Source organism: Octopus sinensis, linkage group LG8 (assembly GCF_006345805.1).
Source record: "Octopus sinensis linkage group LG8, ASM634580v1, whole genome shotgun sequence".
Lineage (NCBI taxonomy): Eukaryota > Metazoa > Mollusca > Cephalopoda > Octopoda > Octopodidae > Octopus > Octopus sinensis.
The window spans coordinates 92,245,319-92,272,480 of NC_043004.1; the positions used below are offsets into that span (position 1 = coordinate 92,245,319).

General features: G+C 36.4%; 1 protein-coding gene across 5 annotated transcripts in view; it reads left to right on the forward strand.

Moving 5' to 3' along the window:
• The window catches only part of LOC115215246 (potassium voltage-gated channel protein egl-36), a 351,927-nt gene that overhangs the window by 83,957 nt on the left and 240,808 nt on the right, over positions 1 to 27,162 (forward strand). Inside the window, exon 2 of one of the 5 annotated variants that reach the window (XM_036505593.1) lies at positions 13,147 to 13,199. The exons of the other annotated variants lie outside the window; for them this stretch is intronic. Coding sequence (XP_036361486.1) covers positions 13,147 to 13,184 — 38 coding nt within the window. The 3' untranslated portion in view covers positions 13,185 to 13,199. Of the gene's footprint in view, positions 1 to 13,146; positions 13,200 to 27,162 lie in introns of those variants that run through there. 5 annotated transcript variants of the gene reach the window in all.

Consider the following 27,162-nt stretch of genomic DNA (forward strand, 5'->3'; position numbering starts at 1 on the left):
ATACCACTTAATAACGATTTTAGAGAGCCCAGTTTACAGAGACTGATCGGAGTGGAAGTTAGGGTGCGACATGAGGTATCCTGATCACACCGAGAGGACTGCATCACAGTCCTATTTAGGTGTGTTGTTACAATTAGGTTTGTTATGTTTACTCGATGTGTAACCTGTAGTAATATATAGCATGAACTTTTTTGTCTTACTCTCCGTTTATTACAAAATGTATATTGCCAATCACTTTGTTACCCTGTTACATGACACGTTAGTAATTTTTGTATGAGTCTTCGTGACCCAGCAATGAAAATATTACAATTATTTATTAATGTGGTCGATGGTAGAACCTATTCATGATTTTAGTTTCAATCCTACTGGGGTCGATTTTGCATTTCGATTCTCATGAACAGGTTGAAATAAGTACCAGTTTTGAAATAACGTTGAAATTTTTTTTTTATATCAGCCCATCTCAAAAGATTATATTTTACTTTGAAAGCTTTATTATAAATATCACTTAGAATATTAAGTACTCATCATGTTGCCCATTGGATATCCTCATGTTGTACTCATGTTGTACTCTTTATAGTTTGAGATACAATACCTATATCTACACCAAAATGAATGGTATCCACATGCGGTACCTACTGAAGGCAGCGCGATAAACCTTGGCTCAGTATGGAACCTATTCGCAATGAAATGGACGTGAAGGGTTTTGTTTGGAGTACAGGAACGTCTAACTGCCCGGTTTGTGCTCCGACGTTTGCTTATTCGATCAGCTGTAGCTTTGCTCTGTGATATACTTATAAAAATGTCATTCATCAGACATAATCTCTCTTTATCCTATTTAAATACCGATTAATAGTATACTTTCATGACAATAAATCCACCTAGTTAATGGTTTAATCCAGTAGCTAGTTTTCAATTTGATTTTTTTTTTCACTTCTATTCTCCCTATCTATATTTGCCAGTGTTGTTGTTGGTGGTGATGGTGCTGCTACTACTACTACTACTACTACTACTACTACTACTACATAACATTGACAGAAGGTGGTAGACTATTGAATCACTTTCCAAGATATTGCTAGTATATATTTTATCGGTCTATGCGGATGAAAGACTATATCGGAACTTGCAAGTATTTAACTCTGGACGAAAAGGAACATAATCCGACAGGAGTTACACATTTTTCTGTTGTATTATACTGCCCTCTAGTTTTTGCAAGAAGGGCAATAAAAGAAGAAATGTTACACATATGAAGTAGAAATACATAAAGACTGAAAGAGCAACATCACGTGTTAAAATGAAATTACAATTGAATAATAACACTATGACTGTATAAATGCAAGGATATTCCAGATGGGGAGTAAAGAAGTACTGCACATGGATGACTCCGCTTGCACTCAATAAAGGATTAAATTTCTTCTCTCAGATATCAGTCTACAACAAAAATGTCTTTAATAAATTTACGGGTAGTGAGAACTTATTTTTCCACCCTTACTTTTCAAATTAAACGACACTAAATGAAAATAATGAGAGATTTATTTGAAAGCAAAAAAAAGGTTCACCCTGAAACTAGTAAGACTCATCCAGCACTATTTCCTTAGTACTGTCTACCAGGCGCTAAATTTCTCCCTTGTTCAAAGTAAATGATGACAAAGTTTAACTATGGACTCGGGTTACAACTGGATCCAGTTTACGTGATCCAGTAACCGTTCAATTTAGGGTCATAAACAGATGAATTGGAAACAGTTGAGAATTATCATGGATAGTTTCATCTGCACCGCACCAAGAAATTCTTGGGCAAATTTACCCAGAAACATTGCGCTATTCTAGCTGCTTTGCCTGTTCTGCTCGTTACAAAATAACAATACGCTTCAGTGCTAATGCTTGCCTTAAGTTTTCTGGAAGTTGTTCATAATACAGAGTGTCCATGAATTAGCTTTACAATCAGAAAATCTCAGGAAAAATGATGAAAAATAAGGATAGCTCATCAGAGTTTATAGCGAAACAAATATAGTTTTATTACAAACATCAGAACACTTCAGAGTGGGCTCCATTAGTTGCACACAACACATCTGCACAATACAATAAACTGAGGAAATTGTAATGATAATTTATGAACACCCTGTATTAAAGCTGAAAGTCTTACCGATAGGATCTGCTCGATATACATGTATTCATCGACACCGACAGTAACTTCTAAACAAATAGCATTCATAGTCTTCACTAACCAACTACAGAATGTAAGGGTTGTTTTTATAGCTGATAGAGTATTATGAATACCTAAAGTGTCGCTCTAGATTCCACTCTACTGTTTATCTGAGATACCAATTCGGTCACGTACACAAGCTGAGGGAAAACCTTCTGAACAAACAAATGCCGTACTGGCATTCCTTTGAGGTAATCTCTGCCTCCGTACATCATGCATCAGTAAACAAGTACATTTGTATCCCATTGAGCGAGTACTGACAGCAGAGTGGCCTAATTACGAGTTAGAGTTCAATTTTTTCCTCTTCTCTGGTCAACTTATGGCTATCACGCATTGAATACCATCATGCTGTCTTTTCGAAACAGCTTTACTTCGGCCCATTTCTGAGTGGTACTATCTTCGATCCAGCTCTTCTCCACTTGGAGATTCGAACTCCAAAGATATCTCAAGTAATTTAACCAGGCCTTAGGTGCCACGGAGATCACTTGTTTATAGGTGCTTACCTTTCAACGCCAGATTTCTTCTGTTAAAAGCCCACAGATTTCTTCTGGTTAAATGTTATGTCTGTCATATTTGTAATATTGGTTTCAAATTTTAGCACAGGGACAGTAATTTTTCGGAGGAGGGGGTTAGTCGATTACCTCGACCCGAATGCTCATCTAATACTTATTTTATCGAGCTCGGAAGGATGAAAGACAAAGTCGACCTCTGAGGAATTTGAACTTAGAGCATAAAGATACACCAAATCTTGCTGAGCATTTTGCCCAGCGTGCAAACGTCTCTACCATCTCGCCGCCATGTCATAATTTGTAGTATTAATGATTTCTAACATAGACACAAAGGATGTTGGGTGTAGTTGACTGAATGATTGAAGTAGTACTTGACTGGAGCTAGAATAATTCTTAGTTTATTGAACTATCTCCCCTTTTGTTTAGGAGTCAATAATGAAAATCGCTCGTCTTTTCCTTTATCCAACAAAGATGAAAATTTCATTTCACTGATGTCTTTTTGAGTTGTCCAATCGTACGATCATATATACGTGATTCCTTTCAATCTATGCTACCAGCTTACTTAACGTGGCTCCCATAAATATATACATTTATTTTTAATTTGCAAGACGGTGATTCATTTTACCAATCTAGCAAATTGAAAGACAAAATTGATCGCAGTAGGTTTGAATTCAGAATGTAAAGAGATGTAACAAACTCACGATAATAATAGTCTGTTTAATGTTTCTGGTTGCTTGTTTATGTCCGTCTCTTCAGTATCGAATTAGCAGCAACAACATATCTACTACACCAACACTACGACTACTACCACTACCACAACCACCACCACCACCACCACTAAGTAACAACAACGACAGCAACAACAACAGCAACACCGGCAACGACCATATCGAACCTTTACCTCATTTATTTATTTGCTCTATTCTTGGCAGTTTTCAACATTTTCTTTACGGTATTTTCCCATTCTCTTGACGTTTCCGACAGAGATTTCTTTCTTCTCTTTAGTTTTCATCACAAACACCCACATTCTGTACTATACCTCGCACAGCTCGCTTCTAGTTTTTTTTAATTTTAACTACGACTTAACCCTTTGCTTCTACAGCTCCCATTCAAAAGTATATCACTAATATTATCTTATCTATTATTATTATTATTATCATTATTATTATTATTATTATTATCATCATCATCATCATCATCACTAGAAAACCTTCTCAACCTCTAGCCAACTTTTGTTCCGTCTCTTCGAATTGAACTCGTTCCAAAAACCCAAAACATCGGTATCTAGCTCCAACGGTCTATAGTCGTTTTTGGTTATCGACTGGTTGGCTCGAATTCACATTTGCTTTCCCATCGCTCCAACTGTTGTCTACTTCTATTTTACTTACTCACTCAAGGGTGCCAGCGCTGTACGGTAGAATGGAGGTAGGCTCCTAGTGTTCAAATGCTGTAAAGCATGTTCGATACTGCGTTGAGCCTTATCACTAACACTCTTTTACTCTCTTTTACTTGTTTCAGTCATTTGACTGCGGCCATGCTGGAGCACCGCCTTTAATCGAGCAACTCGACCCCGGGATTTATTCTTGTGTAAGCCCAGTACTTATTCTATCGGTCTCTTTTGCCGAACCGCTAAGTAACGGGGACATAAGCACACCAGCATCGGTTGTCAAGCAATGCAGGGGGACAAACACAGAACACACAAACACGCACACGCATATATATATATATATATAATATTATATATATACATATATACGACGGGCGTCTTTCAGTTTTCGTCTACCAAATCCACTCACAAGGCTTTGGTCGGCCCGAGGCTATAGTAGAAGACACTTGCCCAAGGTGCCACGCAGTGGGACTGAACCCGGAACCATGTGGCTGGTAAACAAGCTACTTACCACACAGCCACTCAACATCTTTTACCTATCGTAACCAAATATTCCATTAAGATCGATATTGTAATACAGAAGGTAAAAAGGGACATTGTCTACTATATTGGATTCTGTTACGGAAAACACACGCGCGAACGCACACACGCACGCACACACACACACACACACACACACACACACACACACACGAAGGAGCATGTTAAAACGGGCCCATGCACAAACACACAGGTGTGTACGAATGTTTAGTTAAAACAGAACTTACAACGTAGAACACATATTTCTTAATCAATTTTTTTTAATCGTCGGGAAGTTACGTAAGTTATTCAAGGTCTAATATCTCATCCTGTGTGCGTGTGCGCGAGCAGGAGGGCGCACTTGTGTGCCTGGGTGTTTATATGTGCGTTCCATATCAAAGTTCATGTTTATATATAAACGCGTAGGCATATATGTATGTATTTATGTATGTATATGAATATGCTTACATATGTGTGTGCCTGTGTGTTGATGCATACACACAGAGAAACACTCAGAAACATGTGTGTAGATATAGTATATATATATGTATTATATGTATATATATATATATATATATATATATATATATATATTCAATATGTGTTACCTACACTACACACATTTACACATATATATGCAGTGTACAGTATATGTATATATATATATAATATATAAAGGAGTAAAGACCCCCTTCGGTCATGAATGACCATGGATTGCACCTAGAAAGTTACCCTCCTAGACCAAGTCGGGCAAGGGCAAGGTTGTTTATGGAAGGCCAGCAGTCGCCCATGCATACCAGCCTCCCTCTCCACGTCACCGATGTTATCCAAGGGAAAGACAAAGGTCGATACAGTTTGGCACCAGTGACGTCGCAACTCATTTCTACAGCTGAGTGAACTGGAGCAACGTGAACTAAAGTGCTTGCTCAAGAACACAACACGCAGCCCGGTCCGGGATTCGAGCTCACAACCTCATGATCGTAAGCTCGACGCTCTAACCACTGAGCCTGCGCCTTCACATAATATATATATATATATGTATATATATATATACGTTATATATATATAATATATATATGTATATATATATATATATATATATATATATATATATATAGTATATATACGTATATATATATATATAAATATAATATGTATATTATATATAAACATATATATGTATATATTATATATATATATATATATATATATAGTATATATATATATATATATATACGTATATATATATTATTATATATATAAACATATATATGTATATTATATATATATATATGTATATATATATATATATGTATATATATTATATATATATATATATATATATATATATATATATATATAACATATATATGTATATATATATTATATATATGTATATAATATAGATATGTATATATATATATATAATGTATATATATATGTTATATTATATGTGTATTATATATATATATATATGTATATATATATATATCTGTATATATATAGATATATGTCTATATTATAATATATATATATAATTATATACGTATATATATATATATAACTAAATTAATGTTTGTTTATATTCAGTATAATAAAAACAATTTTTCATTAATCTGGTGGGTTACTATATACCTTTGTAGAGTACAAATCTGTTATTCGTATACAAGAATGTTGCTGGCTGTGACCTCGAAGTTTCGGCCAGCTAAGCCATTGTCAGACTGTCAAACGATGGCTTATCTGGCCGAAACTTCGAAATCACTGTCAACAACTGTCTTGTATAAGAATCATATATATATATATATATATATATATAATAAGTGAGAGAGAGGCGAGAGAAAAAGGTATTGTGCGAATATTGAAGTAGGTAGAAAGAACTCAATTTCTAGAAGAGAATACTTAAGACATAGATATTGGAACGTGTCAATTAAGTTTCATAGAAAAATAATTACCTGCACTTCATCTACATTACAATACCCCGTCTATATTGCAGATTTGCTACTTCCTATTTCGTCAAATATTGCTACTTGAACGAAAAAGAAAGGATGTTAAATAGATGGAAATGGTGAGATGTTATGGAACAAGAAGAAAGTAACTAGGGGGGGGGTACAACTCTCTTAATTCTGAGGTGAATAATGATTCTTACATAAAGTGTAATTTTTTATGGAAAAATAATTGCTAAAATTACAATAAATTATATAAAATATTCATTTATTCAAAACGGGATAGTATATTTCAATACTTATTTCTGAAATGAAGTGCACTGTTCGAATATAATGTCATGTCTATTTTAATGTCTGTTAAAAAAAAATCTCTATCAAATAGTGTTTGCGTGAATATGGAAAGGTGAAGGAGGGATTTTGGGAACTTATACTGCAAGATAATGTGTGTATGTAGTAGAAGTGTGTATGTATGAGTATATATATGTGTGTGTCTGTGTGTGTATGTATGTATATATATATATATATGTGTGTGTCTGTGTGCGTGTGTGTGTGTAGAGAGAGAGAGGGATGTATGTATGTATAGAATGTATAGAATGTTTGAAGTGATGTTAATATTGTATATTAGGAAAAAGGAGGCAGTCAGAATTTTGGATAATTCTTTATTAGCGCTTTCGTTCGTTTAATCGAACTCTTCAATTACAAAAATTGAAAACCAAAATAATAAAAACAGAACGTTTCCTCGTGTTTTAGGTGAATCGAAGAGAAATTTTTAGGTTTTCGGAGAAAGGGAGAAAGAAAGGAAGAAAGGGAACAGGACCATCGAGAAAGATAAATAAAATTAAAGAGGAGGGGGGGATCGACAGAAAAAGATTTCTTTTCAATTATATTGTTTGTTTAGAAGAGGAAAATATATTTTGTTTTTTGAGAAAGGGAGAAAGACAGAAAGAGAGGAAGATAGGGAGAAGGACAATCGAGAAAGATGAAGAAAAGCAAAGAGTGGGATGTGGAAGAGATAGACAGAGAGAGAGAGATTACAATTCCAGAAAGCATTTTTTCTCCTCTTTCCTTTCCCATTGTGTAACTATCAACAAATTTGTAAATATACGCATTTTCTCATTATATACTCAGTAGGAGGTAGAGGCTAAATAACGGTAGCTTTCAATACTATTCTGACAAAAAAATAATTAAATTGTACTTTACAAAAGTATAGAGAAACACTGTAGATTAATGTAAAATTAATTTTATTGTAACTGACCTAAAATCATATTTGTTTACATTACCATCACATATGTATCAATCATTTTCGCATCCTAACCGATGCATCTATTTATACTCGCATTCTGAAGAGATTTACTTACTTCAATAAATCGAAACGATCGTAAATGCCACCCTCATCTCTGCTTCTTACTTCTTTGTTACCTATTTAATTAAAGACATGCCATCATAAGCCAGGAGTTCCCCATTGTTATTATATCCATTTTGTTCTCTTATATATATAGTGTAATATAGCAGCATTTTCGAACTTCATTTTTTACAAATATATACCCACTCGTATACGAGCTAATCTTATTATAAATATATATATATATAAGCACTCCGTCGGTTACGACGACGAGGGTTCCGGTTGATCCGATCAACGGAACAGCCTGCTCGTGAAATTAACGTGTAAGTGGCTGAGCCCTCCACAGACACGTGTACCCTTAACGTAGTTCTCGGGGATATTCAGCGTGACACAGAGAGTGACAAGGCCGGCCCTTTGAAATACAGACACATCAGAAACAGGAAGTAAGAGTGAGAGAAAGTTGTGGTGAAAGAGTACAGCAGGGATCACCACCATCCCTGCCGGAGCCTCGTGGAGCTTTAGGTGTTTTTGCTCAATAAACACCCACAACGCCCGGTCTGGGAATCGAAACCGCGATCCTACGACCGCGAGTCCGCTGCCCTAACCACTGGGCCATTGCGCCTCATATATATATATATATATATATATATATGTTGAATGAGTTGGAGTCAACAAGAAGGAGTACAGTTGGACATTTATCTGCAATCACTACAATTGCTCCTACGCAACGTAGTCCTCCAGGTTTGCATGTATTTGGTTTTGTAACCGTTTTCCTTCATTATGAAATTTAGTTCTGTTTCGTCAGGCGATATATAAATATTGTCTCAGTAAATTCAAATTCTCCGCTTCAAGAACATTCTAACTGCCTAACGTGGCCCGAAGTTGGTAGTAGCCACTGAATGTATCAAGAAATTCATTGTGGCTGAAGCTCCGTTGGCAACAGCTTTGAATGTGTGGATGGAATGCAATGGTGGTTTTGTTACTGTTCAAGGGATTGTCCTTTTAGAGGGATTGGCATTTGATTTATATATATATATATATATATATACGTTATAAAAATAGGGTTCAGTAAAACAATTTACTTTACCACACACCGAACTTTTTAGGAATAGCAGCCAAAAATCTTAGCTATTTCTTCTACTGTAAGAAAAATCTCCCAGACAATGCATACTCAAAAATAACTCACACAGGCATAGAGGTAAAAATAACGAAAGATCACACGTATATAAGATTACTTGCGAACGGCCCGTTTCTGGATTAGTTGAATATAAAGATCAACATGTCCTTCGTCAGCTCAGAGATTTCTCACGGTTTGGATTTGAGAGCTCTAAAAATCGAACATACCCGTCTGGTATGAGTAATCCCAGACATACCATATCCGACCGCCAGTACCAACGAATTCAAAAATACAAGTGTGGCCTCGCATTTATCCCCATCAACCCACGTGAGTTACACAGTGATACATTGTCTGAGTATGCATTGTCTGGGAGATTTTTTTACAGTAGATGAAATAGCTAAGATTTTTGGCTGCTATTTCTAAAACGTTCGGTGTGTGGTAAAGTAAATTATTTTACTGAACCCTATTTTTATAACGTAATGTTTCAAATATACCGTAAATGGTCTTTTTACATACTGAACACTACTTGGTAAAATTAATTAATAATTAATTAGTTTTACCCTTTTATTATTATATATATTATATATATATATATATCGGTTGTAGAAAACATAAATCCAGATAAAAGGCACACTCTAAGATGTAGAGCAGTATATATTAAAGATGGAGGAAACCGGCTTATGGGGTTACCCTAGGTTTCCCATCCATACAGCTTTATGGCGTATTGTCATAAAGCTAAACCTTTTATGGACGGTGAACCCAAGTAATCCCATAGACCGGCTGCTGCCACCTGATATATATATATATATATATATATATATATTATATATATATATATATATATATATACATATATAGGGACGAATTTCGTTCCGGCATGTGACAAATGGGCACACGTTATTAAGAAACCCCAAGATGGGCAAAACGCGTCTAACGTCCGCTGCTGCGACAGCGCTTGTTTCGCTTCAAAGTATATTTTGTTTGTAACATAACGTGTCTATGTAGAGATTTTTCTCACAAACAAAACCACAGCGGCAAGCTTTCCTGTGACACGCAGATGCTTTCATATATATATATATAATATATATATATATATATATAGTTAATCCAAACAAGAAAACACACAATATAAAACACAGCAACGCGAGGACGTGGAAAACTAAAGTATTATTTGACGCTCAGGAAAGAAGGGAAGGAGGGTTTAACGTTTCGAGCGGAGCTCTTCGTCGGAAACAAAGGAGAAGGAAAGATCCCAAGAAGGGAAGACAGAGGAAAAACATTTTTTTGCTGGTGGTGCTCAAGAGATCACATGCATATATATATATATATTTACGTTTATATATGTACATATATGAGTGCGTGTACACTATTTTGGTTTGACATACATTAATAACAGTGCTAAAGCATCATCTGTAGGTGTATTTTGCCAGCCACCTTATCAATTATCAGAGATGAAAAGTAGGATATCGATTATGTCTATTAGTATTTTAATTTTATATATTTTTATCTGCTATCATATTTTCATTAAGCTTTATGTGTGCGCGCGCGAGTTTTTGTATGTATGTACGTATGTGTGTGTGTATGTTTGTTTGTGTGTGTGTATAACGTGAAATAATTTTCAATACTTCAGGCAAGGTTTCTGAAGGTATGCATGTGAGAATGAAATCAATATTTAAATTGGACAATATAAGGTATTGAGATATTACTAGTGGTATCGACATACATGGTAAATTATATCCTTTGATAAATTATTATATTCTAGAGGCTAACTGTTGGTATCAGCACGGTGACAGGGATTAGCATATATGTGATGTGTGTGTGTGTGGACTCACACTTTCCAATAATACGATAAAGATGAATCACTTTTATTCGTCTGAAAGATCGCGCATGACGAAAAACTTTCAGCTTCATGGAGTGAATTGTGGTCTTGGAATAAATAAAGAAATTCTGCTACTGCTTCTTTTCTTTGCTCACCGAAACATGCATACGTGTGTGTGGTGTGTGTGTGTGTGTGTGTGTGTGTGTGTGTGTGTGTGTTAAAACAAACAGGAAAATGGAACTAAAACCGAGAATATATATATTTTCTTTTTATTACTAATCGGCAGAGCTACTCAAGGTCCGAGTGTTTCGTACGTGGTGCTTAGTCACTCTGTAAAATCTACCGATTATAAATCCCTTCTGCCATAGGCATAAGTCCGGAATTTTAGGGAAAGGAGTGGGGTTAATCGATTACATTAACCCTAGTAATCAACTAATAATTTTTATCGACCACGAAAAGAGGAAAAAATCAAAGTTGACCTCAGCGGAAATAATTCCTTCTGATATAGGAGTGGATAGTCGACCCCAGTACTCGACTAGTACTGATTTTATCGACCCCGAAGTATGTAGGGCAAAACTGACCTCGACAGAATTTGAACTCAGAACGGAAAGACGGACGAAATGCCGCTAAGCATTTTGTACTGTATGCTAATGATTCTGTCAGTCTGCCGATTGAGTTCGTTTCTTTGTAGTAACTTTCTGGTCATTTTTCCTTCTTTTGAGGGTATTTTTACTCAATCCTCTAAAATATGTTTTCACAACTATCCTCCTGCTCCCGAGATTTCTCCATTATTTGTAAAATGCCAACGTACTCAGTGATTTAGCATTTCTTTATAAAACTGTTCTCGTATATACTTGTAGTATGTTATATATATATATATATATATATATATATATATATATAGTAGAAATATGTTACGAAAAGAAAATATAAAATACACGCGGAAATGTAAGGGTAAAATATGAAAAATCAACGAAAATGCACATTGCATATAAAAAAATACTATTTATGACAGGTAACGACAAATATATACATTTAGATTGACTGGGGTAGTAATACGAGTCGTAAAAGTCATTAATATGAGATGATTATAAGATGATAATAAAGTAAGAGAACAAAACGGACCATGGTTTACGCAAAACTATTCATCGTTTGAACAACACCGGGTAGTACCATATATATATATATATATATATATATATATATATATATATATATATATATATATATATATATATATTTCTGGCTTAGTCATAGAAAATAGAGCAGGGGCCTTGGCCCTTTTCATGGCTCCTCTAGTCTATAGGAGAAAGCTATTCTCACATGATATACCAAGGTTGAATGCATTGCAGAACAAGGGGATTGTGTTAAGCCAGCGACAGTTTAACAAGAGTAGGAACAATCTTACCAATGACCTTCATACAATGGTTCCATCTACAAAATTGGCCGACCTAAATCTATAGAACTCACTAGCTTAGAACACGATGAAGTGAGATCGAACGCGAAAATACGTAGGTGTGAAGCGAAGTTCTTGACTGTGCAAATACGACCGCATTAACTCATATTTATATACTTGCAATTATCTTTATATATAAAAGTGAAGTTGTGTATCTGTCTCCAACGATTTAGATTCCTAACTACTCCCACATTTTGCGGTGCAGTGTAACCAAAAGCGGGTATCTTATAGTCGTGATTCATATCGAGCCCTTCTGGGTATTAGCGCGCGTCTACGATGCATCTACGATTTTTTAAAAAAAATTACCATCATTTTTTCCCATTTTTAATGCATTTTTTTGCTATTATATAAGGGAAGTAACTCTCTAAAAATGTATTATTAAATCTCAGAACGTAAAAAGCTACAGTAACACCCCCCTTTGTGGTTAGCCATATTGAGATGGCTATTATAATTTACATCTCTAAAAATGCTTATATAGTTAATTCCCTTACAAACCCGAGCAACGCCGGGCGATACTGCTAGTTATCAATAACATAGTTTTGTGTTGTACTACATATTCACTTACACAAACATGCGCATACATATTCACTCGTACTCTCACGCATATTATGTATGCGTATATATGTGTATATGATTACATATATGTCAGCTTCACTTATTCGTTGAAGTAAATTTGACCTTGACGATGTGTTCCCTATCCACTTGCTCGGTTACTCATCTCGTTATTGCTCTCTCTCTCTCTCCTTATCTCAATGTTCTTTCTGTTTCTACCCCCTTCTTCTCTCTCTCTCTTAAACTCTTTTCTCTCTCTTAACCACAAATCTAAATATACTTTTGTTTTTTTCTGTTTTCAGGTAAGAAAATCTTTAACGTATTCCTTCACTTACGGTAAATTACTTTATTATATTTCACTCTATTTTCATACGTTTGAGCCTATTTATTTCCCGCCATTAACAATAAAATGAGAAAAAGAGAGTAAAAAAAAATACAATACAAAATAATTGTCGCTTTCCCCCTTTTTAAACTGATTCGTTGTCAATCGACATGTTTATCTTGTAGATATTGTTGCTATCGCTGTTGTTTTCGTCGTCATCGTTGTGAAAACACTGGCCAGCTCCGATGAGGAAGAGCTATGAATTAAAGCATCATACCTATGATCTTGTTTTTGTTTTTATATCTAATATTACATTACCTAATATTACATTGTGGAGGCGCGTGGCTTAGTGGCTAGGGTGTCAGCATCATGATCGTAAGATTGCGGTTTCGATTCCTGGACCGGGCGACACGTTGTGTTCTTGAGCAAAACACTTCATTTCACGTTGCTCCAGTCCACTCAGCAGGCAAAAATGAGTAACGCTGCGATGGACTGGCGTCCCGTCCAGCTGGGGAGCACATACGCCATTGAAACCGGGAAACCGGGCCCATGAGCCTGGCTGGGCTTTAAAAGGGAGCATTTATTATCATTTTAATAGTACATTATCTAATATCACATTATCTAATACGTCAATTATCTTATTAGAGACAGTAGAGTGTTTTGAAGAAAAATTGGAGTATTAATTCTTGTGATCCTTTAGAGACTCCTTCGCTGGGATCAAACCCCAAATTTGTTACAACAGTTTTAATAGAGATTTATAATTTTGGTTCGTTTTTCCCCTACTTCTACTACTAATTCAGAAATGAAGAGGTGGATTATATATGTTTGAACGAATAACGGTGCGTATTTTAAAAAGTAATTATTAGTAACAGAAGTTATTTTAATATCAAAAGGTAAAATTTATCCCCACTTAACAGGGAATAGTGTATTAGAACATAGAATACTGCGATAGTTACCATGAGGGAACCTCTCATATAGGCTTTTGATGCATACAAGCACTCTTGTTTATATCGCTAGTGTGAGATAACTCCATCATCGCCGCCGCCGCCGCCGCAACTAACGGATCACGGGATTTCGGGTTTCTTTGGCTTTGTCAACAGTAGACATTCGACCGCTGGAAATAGCAGCGATATACATAAAATATCAGTGTCTATTCAAGCACTGGTTTCGTGAATAACCAGAGGACTTATTAAAAAATTAATTAATAGCACAGAAGCAGTATTAATAACAAAATTTGATATTATCCCCACTTAAAAGTGGATGTTGTGGTATAACTAAAAATACTGCGATAGTTACCGACTGAGGAGAGATTAAAGGCGAAATAAATACTTGTGGTGTAATTTGAACATAGATCGGAAAAGTGCTTAAGTAAATATCACGTTACCAGTTCTACCACTGCAATGAACTTTCCAACTGATTCATAATAAGTTTATCAACCCCACCAACATCTTTCATGTTTGGCTTGTTTCAGTTATTGGACTACGACCATGCTAGGACACCAACTAGAAGGGTCTGACCGAACACAGACACACACATACACACACACACACATACACACACGCATACATATGTTTTACAGGTTTCTTTCGGTTTCCGTCTACCAAATCCACTAATAAAGCTTGGATAGGCCTGAGGTTAAAGAAGAAGGCAGTTGCCCAAGGTGCCAAGCAGTGGGACTGAACCCGGAACCATTTGGCTGGGAAGCAAACCTGTATATGTGCGCGCGTGTGTGTGTGCGTGTGTACATGTGTGTGCGTGTTTGTGTGTGTTTGTGTTTGTGTGTGTGCGCGTGCAGGTCATTCGAGTTCAGCTTGTATGGTGGATACCGCAGTTACGAAGGTTAGTTAGAAACACAGTCATACGGTTTTCGTGTAGTTTTGTTTGATGAAGGATTAATGGACGTATATGGTCCTTGGAATATAAAGCAATTTAGTCGATCGTCTAACAGTGGACGAATCTTTTTAGGAAAAAAAAATACTGGTTACTTACTATCGTTTGTGGTTGTCTGCGTCAACAAGATTTTAGTTGGATGAATAAAGCGCTACAGAAGAAATGTGTCGAAGGGCGATGTAAAAGACTAAGACATGATTGCTCAGAAGACGGAAATGTGTACATTGGTGTGCCAAAGGGGCCGGAAATTCATGCTCTAGAAAAGGCATACTCTAGAAAGGGCATGTATTGGCGATGATGGGCGTTAATCTTATGGTCACAAACATAACAATAATGACGACGGCGATGATGATGATGATGATGATGATGATGATACATCAATGAAATACTGCACTTAATGAAGTGTCATAATTAATCTTTCTCTATCAGTGAGATGAATATCAGCTTGTAATGTAATGTTGGCGTTAGGCGGAGCGAAGATACTATGCATAGCATTACGTTACAAGTTCGCATCAGAAATTGCTAACATACTCAGCCTCTCAGTGAAAAGATTGTTATTTTCTTTCTTCAAAGCGATTTTCAGTAAACAATTGCCACCTCTCTGTAAATAACAGTGAGTGAAGGAGCATCTACCTGTCGCTTGATGTGCTAGAAGGAGCAGGCAAATTCCCTTAAGTGCTGGATAATGAAGTCTTTGCATGAACTGCTTCTAAAAGTTTGTGCGGGATACACACACATACACATTATATAGGCTGTACACGTGCAAACATGATAGATCCACATAAGAACACTGCTCATGTATCTGGGAGAGTACTGCTACCATACACACAAATATACTTACTACTTGACCTACATTAGAGTCGTTGTCATCATGTGTCATACGATTTTTGCAGCGGGTTGATGATGCTACACAGAAAGTCTTCCCGATTAAGCGCGTGTCGTCCCATCGGTTGAAGCCATAGCGTTACTTCTTTCTGATTTTCCTATGTGTTTTCTTGGCAGAGATACCAAGGTGGTTTGTCATTGCCTTCCTCAGTTTCATGGCCGTGGGCCCACAAAGATCTCATCCGTCTTCCGACAGATCCTTTTTTTTAGTTTTGCTGGGTGTCCTAATACCCCACCCTCATAAGAATAGCATGCTACTCAAGTTGGGGGAGTCGGTTTAGTTGCCGACCACCCGACCATAGAACAGGTAGTACTGGTTTGCATGGTACCAGTAGTATGTCTCATCAGCTTGTGATGACATCCTTGACCTAACATCAACATTAGCATATTGCTCACTGTTGTGGCGAGAGTAACTGACACCCCTGTTAGATTGGAAGAATGGACTGAACTAGCCGGATTCTTGTACAAAGTAGCATATTGGTGGAGACGATAGAAAAGTCGTAGGGAGTTCTTGAGATCGTTGAGAGTGGTATTTATTGGAGTGTCGTGTTTAGTGGAGTAATTTGAAGTACGTTGTGTGAAGACATTTGTGTCTATCTCCGCTTCGTGAAATCTGCATATCCAACGTATAGAAGGATATAAAACTCACATATCTGGGACAGTGCTGCAATAAAACAAACAAACATCTCAGATTCACATTAAAGTGCTCCTGGAGCTTGTGCTGCTAATACACACGGAAACATTGCCAGTTTGCAACCAATATACTATTTTGTTGATTGGAAACATTTAATTCACCAACACAAGTACACAGTGTTGATGTAATTGCGGCTTTGTACCTACGTAAAAAATTATTATTTTACATTAGCTTTCATTTCGACATGTTTAGTTAGTTAGTTAATTTTTGGCTCAAAAAGCAAAAAGCAAGGCCATGTAGGGGGACATGGAGTTATGTACAGGGTGGTATTCATGTAAAGAGTTCAGGCCACTTGAGGTCAAGGGAGACTTTGAACAAAGCGGTCGTCGGCATCTTCACCATCTCGTCTGGCAGCTTCTTCCACGGATCCGCAACCCGGACGGAGAAAGCCCCTCTCCTTCGATTGAGATGAAATCGTCGCAGATAGAGCTTTTCGGAATGACCCCGCAACCGACGCTCTGGAGCAGGAGTGAAGAACAGCTCTTTCGAGAGGTTACACTTTCCGCTTATGATGTTATGAGCGAGAATGAGATCACCACGGCGGCTAAAGTGCTATTCAAGTATTGGTGGCGATTAAATCAACTCTCAATATTTCAGGCCTTGTAAATGGTTTATGTTGTGTATATGTCATATTTTATACACTAACATATATCAACTTGTGTGACGTCATGCAATACGTCACAATACCTCATGACGTCACCACAGTTTATTGTGAACTTATAAGCATTTGAAGTATGGTAGCATTTACTAATTCGCAAATGAATTAGCAAGAAATACCTAAATGAAAGAAAAAATAGCGATAAACATTGCGTGAATTTGGAAATGAGAGGCAAATAGACATAAACATACTGGTAATATGTTGTTGCGTACTCAAGGTTAGCTCTGATTGTTCAAGTCCATGGCCGATGGCGTTTGAGCCATGATCATCCCCATCCGCTCGAGTATAGCAGCATACTAGAAATACGCCATTTTCCCTTGAGTAATTTGTGAGAGTTTTGTATTTTATGTGTTATGCATACTCTCTCTTTTACTCTTTTACTTGTTTCAGTCATTTGACTGCGGCCATGCTGGAGCACCGCCTTTAATCGAGCAAATCGACCCCGGGACCTATTCTTTTTGTAAGCCCAGTACTTATTCTATCGGTCTCTTTTGCCGAACCGCTAAGTAACGGGGGCGTAAACACACCAGCATCGGTTGTCAAGCAATGCTAGGGGAACAAACACAGACACACAAACAAACACACATACATATATATATATATATATACATATATACGACAGGCTTCTTTCAGTTTCCGTCTACCAAATCCACTCACAAGGCACTGGTCAGCCCGGGGCTATAGCAGAAGACACTTGCCCAAGATGCCACGCAGTGGGACTGAACCCGGAACCATGTGGTTGGTAAGCAAGCTACTTACCACACAGCCACTCCTGCGCCTATATATGTGTATACTTTGTGTACATGTTCGTGTACATATATGTGTATTTTAGACAGGGGAACACACGAATGCAGAATGCAAGATACACACATAAGCAGGTGGGAAAAAGAGAAGTAGAGAGAGAGTCTGGTTTAAACACTGTTACTTGGGAAAGAATAAAGAAATGAAAAAAAAAAACTTTGAAAATATAAAAAGATGAACAATAAACTACTAGTGAAATGCTAAAAACATTTCACACACGGAAAGAGTGAGAAAGAGAGAGAGAGAGAGAGAGAGAGGAGAGAGAGAGAGAGAGAGAGAGACATGGCAAGACAGATTAAGCCGGGAAAGTTGGGAGAAACAGAGACAAGCGAGATAGAATGATAGAGACAGAGATAAGTGATACGTGATTATTATTATTAAGAAGGTTAATCCTTATCATCAACTTCACCTGTTCATTGGATTTAGTGATCATTATATTTTGCTCTTTCTCTCATCCTCCAACACACACACACACACACACACACACACATATATATATATATATATATATATATATATATATATATATCCATATATATAATATATATATATATATATATATATATATATATATATATAATATATATATATATATATATATATATCCAAGGACACAGCGTATCATACTTTATGGAAAAAACTAGCATGGAAGATAAAATATTTTCGAACAGAGACACAAGGTCAGGAATGGTAGAGTGAAGAGAACAGTCGATTATATTGACCCTCATCCCCAACCTATACGGAATTTGACAGGTACTTTATTTTATTGATCTCGGAGTGATTAAAATGAGAAATATTGACCTTGGTAGAATCTAAACTTCAAATAGCAAATAAAAGCATACTTTATAACAAAGCTAAACTAACAATTCTATGTTCCAAAATATAATGCCGCATACAGCTGAGGCAAAACGGAAGTATACCTAGTGATGCAGGAGAAACTCGTATGCAGCTGCTGCAAAAAAGGAAATAATAATAACGGCTTCATATTTTGGCACAGGGCCAGTAGTTTTTGAGGGCCAGTGGAAGTCAATTGCATCGACGCCAGTATACTTGACTGGTACTTATTTTATCGACTACGAAAGGATGAAAGGCAAATTCGACCACGGCGGAATTTGAACTCAGAACGTAAAGACAGTTGAAATACCTATTTCTTTACTACTCACAAGGGGCTAAACAAAGAGAGGACAAACAAGGACAGACAAACGGATTAAGTCGATTATATCGACCCTGAAAAGATGAAAGGCAAATTCGACCACGGTGGAATTTGAACTCAGAACGTAAAGACGGACGAAATACCTATTTCTTTACTACCCACAAGGGGCTAAACACAGAGAGGACAAACAAGGACAGACAAACAGATTAAGTCGATTGTATCGACCCCAGTGCGTAACTGGTACTTATTTAATCGACCCTGAAAGGATGAAAGGCAAAGTCGAATTCGACGGAATTTGAACTCAGAACAACAACAACAACAACAACAACAACAACAGCGGCAACAACAACAACAACAACAACAACAACAACAACAACAACAATAATAATGATAATAATAATAAAATTAAGTTGTTTTTTATTATTATTATAATAAAGATGATCACGCCGACGACAATGATGATATCAATAATATAGTAATGATGATGTTGATAATAATTAACAATATTTAGCAATGTGAGGATAGAAGTAGGAAGCTAGCAGCTGGGAAGACGAGAGAGCATAAGTGACAGCCAGAGAAGTAAAATGGTAGGGAGTGAAAGGATGAGAATTTATAATACTGTCAGGAATGGCAAACGGGGAACGAGTAAGAAAGAATGGATTAGACAGTTGTTAGTTTGTGCTTTTTTATAAAGGAAGACGATAAAGGGAACCCGTCTTACTATACATAGAAAACAAGGAAATCTTTATGATACCCAATTTTATTGTGAATATTGCTATGAAAGAACTTCTGGGATAATATCTAGTAGCAGTCCCCGTGGAAATTCCACAGTTGTTCTGAAAATTGCATCATGAAGTTGTATATATTTCTGAAACATTTGAATCTTGAGAAAACATTGTAATGTTTCTATCTATATCATTTTCATTTCAAAGTATTCTTTTATAAGTAACTAGCAGTATCGCCCGGCGTTGCTCGGGTTTGTAAGGGAAATAACTATATAAGCATTTTTAGAGAGTTATAGCCAACAAATAGAAAAAAAATGCATTAAAAATGGAAAACAAATGATGGTAACTTTTTTTTTTAATCGTTGACTCATCGTAGACATTTTTAGAGAGTTACTTCCCATATATAATAGCGAAAGAATCCATTAAAATGGAAAAAAATGATGGTAATTTTTTTTTTAATCGTAGACTCATCGTAGATGCGCGCTAATACCCAGAAGGGCTCGATATGAATCACGACTATAAGATACCCGGTTTTGGTTAAACTGCACCGCAAAATGTGGGAGTAGTTAGGAATCTAAATCGTAGGAGACAGACACACAACTTCTCTTTTATATATAAAGATATTAAACCGTCTTGTGGACCAGTGAAAAATGTTATAAGTAAAAATAAAAAGTACGCGAGGAGAGATTAAGCTAGTTTAGGCTGAGGTAAGCTTCCTCTTCAGGGTCAAATGGTTAATACTTCAGTAGCTCTGAATAATTACTGATAAAGCACAAGTGTGGCCTATATTAGAGGTCTAACATATCTGGATCAGTGGTGCTGATACACGTAATCAGGCGCACACTTTCACGCAAACACACAAATACACACAAGCTCTCACACCCGCACATAACAGACCAGATTAAAATACTTCTAACATATCTGGGTCAATGTAGCTATTGCACACACAACATGATGAATCACATAAACAAATAATTAAATGTAATCAATAAAATGACTACCCAGTTGATTGTAAAAAATGTGATATCGATTTTTTACATAGTCACAAACCGACAAATTTTAGAGGCAGTTTTAGTCTATGAAATCGACATTGTAGTTGACTGGTACTTTATATTATCGATTTCACGACTGTCAACTTGAGCAGGGTTTGCACTCAGAACATAAAGTGACACAAATACCGCATAGAACTTAATCTGATACCCTACTGATTCTTTCAATCCACTGCCCTCAAATGTAATAGGTGTCGGTAATTTTTAAGAGCTGCTAGTCCTTAATTTAGATTTTTATGGCTTTTCCCTGCCGGCTGTTTGGTAGATTGATACAAGTGAAAAATAAAATGTCCTGACCTAAAAACATAAAGGAACACCTACAACAGATTGGATCCTATTGTCTATCAGTGTGAGACTCAATTTCCCTTCTATACGGTGACCTTGTCTAATTGGCAACAATTAAATTTACCAACTCAAAACAACATCTGGTTCAACATAATATTCTCCCCGCTATGAATCCACCCTTGCAAAATTTATGTTCAACCCTACGTATTCTCGAGATCAATTTCCATCTGTGTTGATTTTGACACTCATTCACCCACGTAACAAATGTATAGTTCCAGTCAGTCGTGTATTATAGACGATTCAATCGGGCGAACCTTCATTGCATTCTCGTCGCTGATTTGATAATTATTTCTAGATGGTTTGCTGTAACCCAAGGTTTGGCATGTAATGGTATGTTCCAGATTACTGTAAACAAATAATTGTCATAAAACGTGTTTAATATTTATTTGTGTTACCAAATATCAGTTTTTCACATCGAATTGTTGGCATATAGCACCTTATTCAATTAGATTTATATTTAGATTGCAAGTACTAGGCAGCCAGATCTGATTCTGTAAACTGCTCCATTACATGCATTGTACAACCTAGTCGCGATCCGGGCTTCATCTTTCATTATTTGCTCATGCATTTTTTGTGGCAAAACACTGATCCTGTGCAGCTAAAATTAGGCCTACTTTTGTTTTTAATCCAGAGGTTTGAGTCATTGCTAATTTTCCATTGACCTACTTCCTCACTCTTGGATATTGCAGGGTAGTAGCAAGGAAATTAATTTTCTCCCCATTCTCTCCATGTAAAATTACATTCTACTTTAGACTTTTGTTTTTACCTTTTCTGCTGTCTAATTTCTATCTAAAGCATTTTCATAGTCGCAGTTAACTTTTATATAGTACTTACATTTTCCTCATGCAGAAAGCATGTTTCATGTTTACCTCCGCCAAGGAAGGAGGTTATGTTTTCATCGGCGTTGTTTTCCTTATGTTCTCTTATTGCACTCATCCGTTTCTCTTTTAGTTTCAAATATTTTCTATACCCGTGGCTGCTGATTTGTAATTTGTTCTCTATGTATAACAAGCCTCTCTTCCCTGCGTTCATATCTAAATCAGTTTCCTTAGAGTAACTAAGACACGCCGTTAGTCGTTGTAAAAATCTTCCGCTTTAAATCTGTTAACTCCATATTTAGTTTAGTCAGTAAGTAAAACCGAGATGGTCAGGGTGTTTATATCATTAACGTATTTTTTATGAGTTCATGTTTAAAACGGCAAAGCCTTTAATCTGACACTAGACTGGGATGTAGTAGAAATAATAATAATAATAATTATAATAATGTTAATAATAATAATAATAATAATAATAATAATAATAATAATAATAATAACAATAATAATAATAATGATGATGATGATGATGACGATAATAGGAATAAGAAGAAGAAGAAGAAGAAGACGAAGAAGCTTCTCTACTATGGGCACAAGGTCTGAAATTTGGGGGAGTGTTCCGCAATTATCAGACCGTTCAGACATTGTATTTCATCGACCCTGAAAGGTTGAAAGGCCAAATCGACATCGGCTGAATTTGAACTCAGAGCGTAACGACTGACGAAATGCCGATAAGCATTTTGCCCGACGTGATAACTGTTCTGCCAACTCGCTACCTTCACTATAAAAATAATCATCTTTACTATAGGCACAAGAGCTGTAATTTTGGAGGAGGAGCAGTCGATTACCTTGGCCCTATGCTTGAGTGGTATTTATTTAATTGACCTGAAAGGATGAAAAGCAAAATCAATAACAACAATAATAATAAAAACCCTGATACACAACTAGGCAGTGGCTCTCAGTAGCTTCTGATCTAACTAACTGGAAGTATCATCATGTACATATTCTGTCTTGGTATATAAGATGGGCTACTCCAAATATATTCTGCTCAATAACATGGATGATGATATGTGCATCTCTGATCATGAGCAGGGGTAGTTGGAAAGCATTAAAGCTATGTATTGAGAATGATTCTTTGCAGTTTCAATAATTCACGCCTGGGAGCATGGGTGTTTCGTTCATCATTCTTAAACAACACTTATTTGACGGTTTGTGGAACTGTCAGACCGTTCAGACATTGTATTTTCACGACTACTAACCATACCATCTACAAACTCCAAAATGTCCACTCTGCATACCAGATTTTATGGCACTTTAAGCCACACCTATCAGAGGCAGCTAAGTAGGGGATTACAACTGTCTTCTTAGCCATGTATTTCCTCATCTCCCAGACAATAAAACCCCATAGCCCCAAGTCCTCAAATGAGCAAATGTTGTGCTGCCATAGTAAAGGCAAAAGACACAGCATATAATACTTGGCAAAGAATTATTAAACCCTACAACGAAGATTTTTAACTATCACTGTAACTCCTGCCAGAAAAAACGCGAAAGATGCCTCATGTATCACACAGTCAGCAAATTCGGTTGATGCCCAAACTACAGACAACTCTTTTGGTTCCTAGTCAAAAGAACTTCTACCAACTTTGCGGTATCCTTCTTCCCGCCACTTCTCATATATACTTGTTCTCTAAACAGTAATTCTGTAGAGGAAACTATCACATTGGTTGTCCGTTTTTTACCCAAGTTCACACTGTACACTCTAGATAAATGTCCTCCAGGTCTATCCACTGCGCGCATTCATGTTAAATGCTAAAGAATCTGCGGTCGATCAAAACCATCAAGGTCACAAGCCTTGACAATGCTCCTTCTATTGTTCTCGAATTGAACTCCGGCGGTTTCTTATCTGTCTGAAAACAGCGGTATGAGGAAAGAGCTAAATTTTCGCTTAGATAGAAGACTAGTTATAACAAGACCATTTCATGGATATTCCATAAAGCTAAGTGGTGTGGACTGTGTAATAAATAGTGTGCTGCTGTCATAAGTGGAAGACAAAAAATAGAAAATCAGATAGAGGAATACTAATTATATACAGACCGAAATTGTTTATAAAATCGGGGTGGGGGGAACACGGAAATATACGAATGAAGCCGAAATGCTAATAAAATATTTAATATTTTTCTGGTTGTAAAATAAATTACAAGAATATTTGAAATTAATTGTAAATGTATTGAAAAATTACTTATAGAAATGGGTTGTTATATTAAAGATAGAAATAAATAAGTTGCATGCATAACGAAGACTTTTATTTATTTTTATTTATTTCATTTTATTTCATTTCATTTATTTTTACATTTATTTTTTGTTTTGTAAACCTGTTTCTGACAGTCCCATGTTTAAAATATTTTATTGACAACAACACAACAGCAGAAGACCGAAAGAGAGCATTGTAAAGGAGTGATACTGATTGTATACAAACTTATTAAAGTCAAAAAGAAGATCTGGAAAGATACGAATGCAGCCAAAGAATTCTCGAATCATTGAAATTAGTTGTAAAAATGATGTTTTAAATCAATTTACAAAAATGAGTTCTTACATTAATCATGAAAGTAAATTCCGTCCAATGATAAAAACATCACACATTTAATTTTAAATAACGGAGTGTTAGAAACATGAATTCATATCCCCACCAAAAAAGCAAAAAAAAACCCTGAATATATGTAATATGTATTTTAATAGGCTTTGCCAGTTTTTATTTTTAAGAGTGTATTCACCCCAATCATCTTTATATTTCAATATATTATCAATCCAAGGCGGAGAGCTGGCGAAATGCTTAGCGGTATTTCGTTTGTCTTTACGTTCTGAGTTCAAATTCCGCCGTGGTCGACTTTACCATTCATCCTTTCGGAGTCGATAAATTAAGTACCAGTTGCGTAGTGGGGTCGATCTAATCTACTGGTCCCCCTCCCCCAACATTCCGGCCTTGTGCCTAGAGTAGAAAAGTATATATTATCAATCCGATTAAGATGGCGAGCTGCTAGAATCTTTAGCACGCCGGGCAAAATTCTAGCAGCATTTAGTCCGCCTTCAAGTTTTGAGCCCAAATTCTACCGAAGTCGACGTAACCTTCCATCCTTTGGAGCTCGATAAAATAAATAGTAGTTGAACACTGGGGCCAATGTACTCGATTTACACCCTTCCTTAAAGTTGCTGGCCTTGTGCCAAAATTAGAAATCAATATAACAGTCCTTCGTAAGGCGGCGAGCTAGCAGAATCGCTAGTACGTCGAGCAAAATACTATCCACCATTTCGACCTTCTTCACGTCCAGCATTCAAATTCCACCAAGGTCGACTTTGCCTTTCATCTTTTTGGGGTCGATAAACAAAGTATCAGTTGGGCACCGAAACCGATGTGATCCACTTACCCTCTCTTCCGAAATTGCTGGGATTTTGCCAAATTTGAAACCAATATATTATCAATCCGATTTGGAATTTCCTTCCTCATTTCTTGATTAGAAATTATGCTAGCATAGTCTTTTAAATAGCATTTAAACGCAAGAAATATCGTTATTCTATCGGAATATTTCTGTTGTCAATATAAGAGTCCATTGTTGCAAGTTCTTTTCTAATACTATTTAGATTTACCAACAAAAGTTATCTGCATTCATTCTTTTCCGATTGTATTTATACCATTCTACACATAAACCGTATACCTCTCTTTTAAAGTTTGTCGTCCGTTGATATCAACACCTTACATTTTATTTTAAATGTTCGAGGTGAATTTGTGATCGGTGATAAAAATAACTATATGGTTGGCATTTTACTTTAATATGTATAACCGGTGTCTACGTCAAGTGATTTACATATTTTCTCGCTCTTCCTTTCACTCTCTCTCTCTCTCTCTCTCCTCTCTCTCTCTTTATATGTGTGTGTATGCTATATATATATAGGCGCAGGCGTGACTGAGCGGCAAGAAACTTGTTTCCCAACCACATGGTTTCGGATTCAGTCCCACTGCGTGGCACCTTGGGCAAGTGTCTTCTACTATAGCCTCGGGCCGACCGAAGACTTGTAAGTGGATTTGATAGACGGAAACTGAAAGATGTCCGTCATATATATATATATATATATATATATATATATATATATATATATATATATTATATGTGTGTGTGTGTGTGTGTGTGTCTGTGTGTGTTTGTGTGTCTGTTTGTCCACCCACCATTGCTTGACAACCGATGTTATATATGTATATATATATAATATATATATATATATATATATATATATAACCTGGGTAAAACTTTAAACTGCATGTGGTAGTGAAACCTTGGTACGAGAGTCCCAGGGTATGGGGGAGTGTGGTATAACCTTTCAATCACTATATTGCCCGGTGTACTCTTATATGGAGTAGTATCACTGTTAAAGTCCAGGCTATATGTCAACTACCATGTGAACCATTGGTAGAGAAAGGCCCCTAGTTCCCGTTGGAACTTTCTACTAGGAGAACGTACTCATAAACTGAAGTGCAGTGGGTTTCTAATCGTCTCAACCTTTGCTGTGCCACTGGTTTTATAAATTATTCCGCCGAAAAGCGGACTCTGTGCTATGAAAAGCTTTATCCACTCAAAGCAAATTCCCACATCGTGAACTTTTGGAATGTTTGTTTGGACTTAATGAGTTTTGGAAGTTATCCTACTCCATCATCAGTTGACTTCCGTCATGTGTGTAACCACAAACGTAACTCACAAGTATTGTTGTAGATGCATATGAAGTCGGGAGCAGACAGAAACACCATATTTGCACTCCTAACGTCAGCATAAAAGAACATCGATGATATAACAGTGAGAGAAAGAAAGACATGCAACAGCACTCGACTAGTACTTCTTTTCAGCTGAGTACAGAGGAGCTGCAAAAAATGAATTTGAGTGGCTGTAGAATGCAACAAGCAGCTCATTCCAGGAATCAGGCACACATCGTTAAA